The 9,249-nt window shown below is 37.7% G+C and overlaps 1 protein-coding gene across 2 annotated transcripts; it reads left to right on the top strand.

Moving 5' to 3' along the window:
- Positions 1-1,484: 1,484 nt before the first annotated feature.
- On the top strand, positions 1,485-8,812 carry LOC148101164 (uncharacterized). Of its 2 annotated transcripts, XM_087845576.1 has the most exons (8): positions 1,485-1,595; positions 3,429-3,534; positions 6,084-6,167; positions 7,180-7,230; positions 7,723-7,812; positions 7,901-7,933; positions 8,055-8,120; positions 8,546-8,812. In XM_087845576.1, exons 1-8 carry the CDS (start codon positions 1,575-1,577, stop codon positions 8,776-8,778), a joined length of 684 nt encoding a protein of 227 aa, XP_087701702.1. In that variant the 5' UTR covers positions 1,485-1,574; the 3' UTR covers positions 8,779-8,812. The 2 variants fall into 2 exon arrangements, with proteins under 2 accessions (XP_087701702.1, XP_087701701.1); XM_087845575.1 differs by lacking the exons at positions 1,485-1,595; positions 3,429-3,534 and adding an exon at positions 4,943-5,385.
- Positions 8,813-9,249: the final 437 nt, after the last annotated feature.

Here is a 9,249-nt window from a genome sequence, read left to right as displayed (position 1 = left end):
GGGTCATATGATTGTTGGGCTTTTCTCTGTATCTATGAAGCGCCTTGAGGCGACATTTGTTGTGATTTGGCGCTATATAAATAAACTTGAATTGAATTGAATTGAATTAAAATATAACAGGACACTGGAGTAAATTCTTGACCGTCTCACACTTCTGTTTAATCCGTTTTCTGTTTGACGTTTATTCAGCTGTGTGAAAACAAAAAGGGGGGGGGGTATCCGCTGGTTTCGCCGGCTGTAATAATCCTCGACCTCGCTGTCTGTTATGGAGCTGGCGGGTCACAGACGCCTCCGAAAACGTCGGAGCGCGTTTGGAAATATATGATATCTTGATAAATCGAGCAGATATTTGAAGTTTACACAGCTACATTCTCGCTTGAAAATAACTCGAAAGTTTATTTTGTGACCCAGAAAGAGTAATATTTAAAAGTTTTTAGCCCCGCTCGTCCGCCATTGCCGCGTTTGAGTTTTGGACGAAATGCATTCTGGGATATTTAGCTGTACCAAGTCCACACAAGTCACCACTGATGCATGTTCGATAAAACAGGCGGAGCGAGAACGCGTCCGGGATTTTTTTGCGTTCTCGGCTTGATGCGTACTTTGAATGTCTGTTTCATTGACTGAGCGGCGTCTGTCCCTCCAGTATATTTACTAGTGTAGCTGCACATCAGCATGACCCAGATGGGCAGGTGCTCTGTTTAGTCTCGTTTGTCTTATTCCTCACGTTTGTTGTAGGTGTTTTTCACTGTTAAACATAACTGGACAGAAGGCCTGGCATTCTGCTGCTAAAGTAGGCTTTAGAAAGTGTTTTTTGTGGAACATCAAGGCTGCCATGTAGTATTCATTTGGCTATTTAAAGCAAATAATGTAAATGCTTATACATAATGTAAGCCTTTGTATGGTGTGTTATAACTTTGCCTTCAAACAATCAAAAGTGTGTTCATGTGTTGTCTCTTTGGTCACTATGTTTTAGCATTATAATATGACACACCTTGGAGGAAATGATAACATGCTGTCCTAATAGTGTTTTATGTACAGAGAGTTATTAATAAAAGTATGTTGAAAAAAGGAAAATGATGTAACTCTAACAGTGTGCCAATCAGAGGGCATATAAGCTATCCTATATAAAACACTTAAAAAAAACCCCTAATACTACTATATTTAAAATGGGTGAAACATTGTGATGCTCTGTGGGGTTGTTTTTTTTTTTATTTTTTTATTTTATTTTTTTAAATAAATGTTATTCTTTTTATGTTACTTTAAATTGGTAGAGTTGCAGGTCACAGTTTGTACATCAGGTTCACCTGCATGAGAGCTCACTGTTAAGCAACCCCGTAGCCTTATTGAGGTGAGCTTCAGTAAATAAATCAAAAGGAAAAAGGAGGTGGAAATAGTGGAAAGCACAGTGCAGTCCAGTTATATGTTAGAGATGGGTAATGGGCTGCTTTTCCTGCTTGCTGAAGACTAAGAAAAATGTTGGTGCATTTGTGCTGTATCACCTCTAAGCCGTTATTACTTAAATGTAACTGAGAAGTAACTTTGGATTTTGTCTTTGGTATTAGGTCGAGGAAGCCATGGCAGCAAGCCAAACACAGGTATGTGCCTTTTTTGATCAAATATTTGAACATGTAATTATTACTGAATCATATGCAGGAATGTTAAAGTCAAACAGCGTCTTTTTTATCTTTTTTCTTTTTTTAAACATGACTATGTCACCATAGTAACTGATGACAAACACATCATCTGGTTGGAAGCAGGTTAGATTCAGAGTTTCTGTTTAAAATAGACTGGAAGCCCCCGTTTTCACTGATTCTTTTATTTACAGCATATTTTAAGTGTGATTTAGATTCTCTGCTGTGGGAATACGTTTTAGATGCACCACCTTTTAAGCGTCACCTTTCTAAACTCGAGCACTGCAGTTAACAGGTGGATTCTTCTGTTTCAGTACAGCTAGCAAACAATGACAAAGCACTTTGAGACTAAAAGTGAAATTTGACAGTCTTTACTTGGTTTTTAACATAAACTCATTGCTGCAGCCAGGGTTACAAAGTGATCCCTCTTAGACTTCCTTTTATTTTTAGTTATTCTTTCTGTCCCTAGTTAGCTAACATAAACTAATGTAGGGTAGAACTGTTATCAGTATCCATCCAACCAACCAACCCAGTGACCTCATAGTCTGAACTCAGCCAAGATGGAAATACACATGCTGTAAACACTTGTTGTTGTTTTTTATAATGAGCTTCACTGACAGTGTTCAATCGGAGATTTCTTTTCTTTTCTTTTTTTTTTTTTTTTTTTTTTAAAGAGTAGGCCTCCATAGTGTCATCTAGCCTTAATGTATGTAGTGTTTCAGGTCAGCTTTAACCTTGAACATTGGATATGTATCCAGAAATGTTATGTCTTTTCAAATACATTTCTAGATGTTATTTCTATATCAAACAGTATTTGAGTGTATCTTCATAGCAGCTTTTCTTATACAATAAGTTTGTGGAATGAAAACAAAGTCATCTTTGTTATATGCCACTAGTTTGACTTAAAAAAAAAAGTTTCCTTGCAATAAAGGCTGTCAGCATACGGTAGTAACCCGTCTCATTTTAGTTCATTATTCTTTTACAGCCTCATATCTATAAAAGAAGGGATGCTGTGTAGAATGTAAATCAAAACGGAATTCAATGTTTTTCAAATCTCATAAACCCACATTTTGTTAACAGTAAGACATGTAAAACATTTCAATTGCTTAAACTGAGAAATTGTTCCATTTTAATAAAATTATAGGATCATTTTGAATGTGATGGTAGTACCATGTCTCAGAAAAGTTACGACTGGGCCTTGTTTCCCACTGTGAATTTTCTCTTTTCTTTTTACAACATTGTAAACATCGGGGATCTGAGGAGACCAGTTGCTGGACTGTAAGGAGAGCAATGTTGTCACATTCTTGTCTGATGTAAGATTTTACCTGCTCAACAGACCTGGGCCGCCTTTGTCGCATTTTTCGTTTCATGATGCTCCAAATGTTATGAGTAGGTGAACGGTTTTGACTGCAGGCTGGTCATTTCAGCACTCAGAGTATTGGACTATGAAACATTGCCATTATAATACATGCACTATACAATTTACAATTGTTTCGCTGAAATATCCAAGGCCTTCCCTGAAAAAGATGATGTTTAGATGGGAGCATATGTTGCTCTATAACCTGTATTTTTTTTCGGCACTAACGATGCGTTTCCACATTTGCATGCTGCTAGCTCCATAGGCACTAATGCACCCCCATACACTAAGATGTGGGCTTTGAAAAACATTGCGTTCTATTTTAACTTGCATTTTACACAGCGTCTCAACTTTTGGAAGATAGTTTTACAGCTTTATTACATAACTCTATCCTTATAATTGATTTCTTCTCATGATGATTATTATCTTTACCTATTCAGGAGGAAAGTGATTGCTCTGAGCTGGATTTCTCCATTTGTTCAGGCTCTGAATACGTGCCAAGTCACATTTCAGACTTAAGTGATGAGGACACCCACAGTCTACAAAGTAAGACACTAAAGATCACTGACGTTTCAAGCAATAGCGACAGTGATAATGAAGAACTGAGAAACATGACTCTTAAAAAGACACCCAGAACATATGGGAAAAGAAAAAGAAATGATCACAAGGGAGAAAAAAAGGCTAAACGGAAATCAGAGGTGACTGTAAAAACATGCACAAAAAGAGAGGACAACAAACGAGTATGGGACAAAAAACATTATTGTCTTTACTGTGGGAAGTCCCAAGCAAAAATATCGAGACACCTGCAAAGGAATCACATGGAGATTAGTGATGTGGCATATGCCTTTAGCTACCCTGTAGGTTCCAAAGAAAGGAAGGATCTTCTAGAACAACTTCGCAATAAAGGAGACTTTAAGCACAACACCAAAGTGATACAAAAAGGCAGAGGGCAAGTCGTAACATGGAAGCAGCCATCTAATGAAGCTATAGCAGGAGAATATTTACCTTGCCCTTTTTGCTTTGCAATGTTTATCAAAAAGACATTATGGAAACATTTGCTGTCATGCAAAACTAAAAAACTGTGTGCGCCAAAAACTAGACATTCTAGAGTCCAGAGTTACTCTGCACGGCTTCTTCCAATAAAACATTCATCTAAAGGATGTCAGACTATTATCAACAACATGCGACAAGATCAAGTGTCCTTTCACATCAGGAGTGATTCTCTGATTTGCAAATATGGAGAATCGCTAGATGCAAGACATGGCCGTGTGAAGTCTAAGCACCAATACATTGCACAAAGGATGAGGGAGCTTGGCCGGTTCATGTTAGCTGCAAAAAATATGGACAAGACAGTGAATGTTCTTGAAGATTTGTGCAAACCATCAAAATTTCAGTTTGTTGTCAGTGTTGCCAAGCATCTTGCAAACTTTAGTCCAGGCAAAAATGAATATGGCAAACCGTCAACAGCAGTCAAAATTGGATTTTGTCTTAAAGGAGCAGTCGAGGTCCTGATTGGACAGACTCTTATGAATGACGATGACCATGCAGAGAAGAAGGCCAAAAAATTCTTGGAACTTCTGGACAAAAACTGGAGGAACAGTGTATCTGTCAGTGCTCACCAAACAATACAAGAAAAGAGGTGGAATAAACAGGATGACATTCCCCTCACCAAAAATGTGATTGCTCTGAGGGACCATCTCCGTACCGTGGAAGGTGAAGCAAGAGAGAGACTGATGCAGCACATGGATTTGGCAGCATACAAGACATTGAACGAGACTGTTTTGGCACAGGTTATTGTCTTTAACAAGCGACGTGAAGGAGAAGCATCACGCTTGATTCTTCAGACCTACAAGGACGTAAAAACAAGTCCCATTAATGAAGACATTTACGAAACCTTGTCACCATTAGAAAAGGAGCTAAGCAAGCTATTAACCCGCATTGAAATCAGGGGGAAGAGAGGCAGGAAAGTGCCCCTTTTTTTGAGCGACAGAATGAAGGAGTCAATCGATTTGTTGGTGAAAAAGAGAGAAGCAGCTGGTGTACCTGCTGAAAATCCCTATCTCTTTGCTAGACCTGGTGGGATGACACACATACGTGGATGTGACTGCCTACAAAAATATGCAGACCAAAGCAAAGCAGAAAACCCTGAGCTTCTGAGGTCAACTAAATTAAGAAAACAGGTTGCCACACTTTGCCAACTCCTGGATCTTAATGATCAAGAGCTCGAGCAAGTTGCAAGGTTCATGGGACATGACATCAGAGTTCACCAGGACTTTTACAGACAGACAGACAAAACCTTTCAAATTGCCAAGATAAGCAAGCTTCTGTTTGCAATGGAGGAAGGTGCTGGCACCTTAAGGGGCAAGAACCTCAGCACCCTGGAGGTTTCTGTTGCTGGTATGTATGATAGAGTATTTATTGTCTTTTTGTCCCTGTCCTGCTATATTGAATTGCAAATGATATTGTGTGGTCAAATAGTTTGACACTTGACTAATCCATAACATGAAGCTTATAACACCAAATCTGTCTCTCGTTCTCCCTCCCTCTGTCTTTCATTCACACAGACACACACACCACCACCATCAACTTTGCTAAAATGTTAATGAAAAACATCCATCCAACTCTTTTCATGGCTGTTGTGGTCGTGATAATTTTGTGAGGCCACATTGAAAAGCAGATGAGCTTGCTAAAGTTCTACAAGTTGTGCCTCCATCGCTTGTGTCCAGATCACATGCTGCATTGCTGTGCTGCTCTGTCTTTATCACTTCCGTTTCTGCGTTTGTGCGTGCGTAGTGTGAGAGGCTGTGTTGACACCCTCACGAGGGGCGACAGGATTTCAAATAGGTTTGATTTTCTTGCAACCATCCGACTCTTGATTGGGAGCTGGTTGTGAGGTGTTAATTGCTTCTCGTTACCCCATGTATAATGCACGATGACACACAATTAAGGCGAAACTTGGGCCGATCCCAAAACGGACACATGACTGAAAAATCGGCTCAAAATCCCAAAAATTGCACAGTATTTTGCCAACTTTAGAATGTTGGTGGTTAGCACTGTTCTCTAATCAATTACTAGTAATTCATTATCTGCTATAGGTGTAATTCCCCCAGCTCCCAGCCCTCCAGCTAGTCAAAGAGACCCAGGCAGACCGAAGGAACAAGACACAGAAGTGGATGAAAGTAGGTTTTAATAGAGAAAATTGTTGCAAGTAACATTTGTTTGCAGCCCTATTTTACAGCCTGTGTCTTCGTGGTAGACCTGTGCAATCTTCTGCAGTCCAATAACACGGTCATGCCATAACATCTTCTTATTTTACCTATAATCGTAATACATGAGCTCAGTTAAGACAATAAAGATCATGAATTGACAATGAATAGGACTGATTATGTTGGTGTTCCTGTTTTGTCCTTTCTGTTTACAGTACAACAGCAGAACACATTTTTGGTTTCCAATGTATCTTTTCAGATGTGAAATATTATGTTAGGTTGAAATGGTGAGCAGATTTTCAAATCACAAATATATTTGCATTTATTGCATTTATTTGTGCCACTTGTGCCTCAGTGGATAGTTTGATCCACTGAGGTTTTTATTTTTTTTTATTTTTGATGTAGTGGTATAATTTGTGGTCACAAGCACCATATAATATATAATATTAATATATAATCAAGCAACAGTTTTGGACAGCAATTCAGCATCATGGCAGTGGTATGTTTAGAATAAATCTTGGCTTGATAATTTTAGTGAATGTGTTACTCCTAAACAAATCTCTAAATGCTTATTAAACATGTTTCCCACATGCTCAGTGACCTTAAGGTTGCATTTAGTTTGGCTTCATGAGATGATTAGCTTCCAGGTGGACAGGGATGTTACTTTGAATCCCTGTTTGGACAAACAGCTTTTCCAGTTCAGGAGATAACATGTAGAATTCCTTACTAGAGGACCTCAGTCTGAATCCTGACTGGCGTCATCTTAAATTTAAATGGGCACTGGTTTTAAAATACGATTAGTCTTCTAGTCATGATCTACTGCTTGTTGTTTTTTGGTGCATTGTTAGTGTTGTGTATTTTAAAGCTCATGACAATGGAAATTAGCTTGGGTTATACATTTGACAGTAATTTCATTTTAAAGACTTGTGTGTTTACACAAATTTCCACATTAAATTGCATCATTTCAATATTTCTTACATTGCAGACAATAATGTGGTCCTCGCAGGCAGGGATGATGGCTGTTCTGATAGTGGTGGTAAGTGTTACCTGCTTACTAGTAGAGCCGTTGGCATACAGCCTCATGAATAAGCAGCATTTATGATAAACTGCCTAACGTTATATGACATTGACTAATATAGGACACTGATGTTAGCTTGTTAGCTTGAGTTCCTAATGGTTAAAAAGAACTGGGTGGCATGTTATAGCCAAATAAACGCACTGTTGGCCGACTTCAGTGCTCAGTAATCTATACAAAAGATAACACTTGATCATGTACACTCACTCTATAGTGAGCTCCTTTATTACAGCAAGAAATAGACTGAAAAACACATGAAATCTGCGGGTTTATCACCACAACCCAGATTCTAATTTAAAAACTGTTACATTTGTCAAACGCATTTTTATACAAATGCCACCTTGTAATGGCTGTGCAGTGTTTTTTTTTCCCTTTTGCTTTTTTAATTTATCTTAACTAAAAGAAGAGTAATTACCATACTCCTGATGGCTAATATTTGATATCTGGCGTTAGTCACAGGTGAAAGTCCCATAGCAGCTACTCAGAGTGATCCTCGGGGAAATGAGGAGGAGGAGAAAGGAGGAGGCAGTGAGATGGATGAAGGTCAGATTTTCCAGAGTCATTCAATAGAAAAAAAAAATCAGTGAATTAGGATGATATGGCACATTAAATTTTTTTTTTTTTTTTAAAGACGGAAGTTCTCAGTACTTCGCAGATGTAGATGGTGAGTTTAAGCATTTGTCTGAAATGTAGTGACACTGTTGTGTATTCTAATTAAATTCTATTCAAGTAAAATCTGCATTGTACAATAACAGCTACCATTTTTTTGTCTGTTTCTGTTTTAGAAGAGACCAAGAAAGTAACACTCGCCATGAGGAAAAGGGGAAAAACCAAAGTGGCCAAAGCAAAGGGTGAGATGTTTTCAGCTTTAAATGTATTTGATATTTTCTGTTTGCAGTATATGAATCAGGTTGTAGACAATATTGTTATGATGAATGATTTTAGCAGGAATAACTAGTTAGCATCTTATTTTAAAAGGCTAGATGCAACAAGTACTTTTGAAAACAAAATGTATAAAGGTAAATTGGCTGCTGTTTCACTTTGTAAGTATATTACTCAAAACTGATCTCATGTTTCTGTAAACTCAAAATACTTAATTTAAAAGTGCTTACTACATATCTTGGGTACAAAATGTTGAGTAAATTGTTGAACCTACCGTTTGGTTTGGCATTTTCTGTAAATATACACAAGCAGAACCCCATTTAAAAACAAACAACTTTACAACATGTATGTAACATAGTTTAACACTCCATGTTGTCTTTTGTGTTATTTGTAGAGATCCCCCGTGCGAAGGTCAAGAGGCCATGGAGTGAAGCAGAGAAGACGGCAGTGCAAAGATGGCTGGGAAAATTTGTCGCGGAGCGGAAAATTCCAAAAAAAGAACACTGCATGAAATGCTTAGAAGCGGAAAAAGACTTAGTTAATCGCTCATGGAAAGATGTTAAAAACTTTGTGTACAACACGATTGTCACTCTGAATCGAAGGTCTGCTTGTAAAAAACTTTTTTAAGTTAGTTTAAGTTCTAGGTTTTTGCCCAGGATGTTTTTGGTTCGTTTATAAAGTTGTTCACCTTCTTAATGGCTTAATAGTTAGTCAGCTTGAGTGATTTTTCTTTTTGGCAAAAGTCAAAACAAACTGATCAAAGTTATTGATCACTATTTTACTTGTAAGTCATTAGACTTAATAGTTGTCTTAGTTGTTATAATAATTTTTATTCCTCTGGAAGGATTGTGAAATAAACTGAATTTGCTCTTCTTGCAGCATTGTGGGTATTTCCTTGGTAATTATTAATAAAATCTAAAGCGGTATTTGAAATGTAATACTACCTTTTTGTTATGTAGGGTGGTCTTGATAGATTATCAGAACTTTTTAGGTATTGTGTTTATGTATAAAGTTCAGACTGTTTAACTTTCACATTATTTGGTTGCACTAAAATGGAAAATGGCAGAGAGTAAATGCAACCAGAAAAAACATATAGAC

The sequence above is a fragment of the Neolamprologus brichardi genome, chromosome 9 (genome assembly GCF_056152115.1).
Source record: "Neolamprologus brichardi isolate AB-2024 chromosome 9, ASM5615211v1, whole genome shotgun sequence".
Taxonomy (NCBI): domain Eukaryota; kingdom Metazoa; phylum Chordata; class Actinopteri; order Cichliformes; family Cichlidae; genus Neolamprologus; species Neolamprologus brichardi.
This window is presented reverse-complemented; position numbering and strand designations above follow the sequence as displayed.

Excerpts from the sequence above, each read along its gene's own strand:
- LOC148101164 (XM_087845575.1), top strand. The coding sequence starts at position 4,980 with ATGAAGGAGTCAATCGATTTGTTGGTGAAAAAGAGAGAAGCAGCTGGT. Across the intron at positions 7,934-8,054 it reads GTACTTCGCAGATGTAGATG|AAGAGACCAAGAAAGTAACA; the intron begins GTGAGTTTAAGC and ends TTTCTGTTTTAG. Across the intron at positions 8,121-8,545 it reads CAAAGTGGCCAAAGCAAAGG|AGATCCCCCGTGCGAAGGTC; the intron begins GTGAGATGTTTT and ends TGTTATTTGTAG.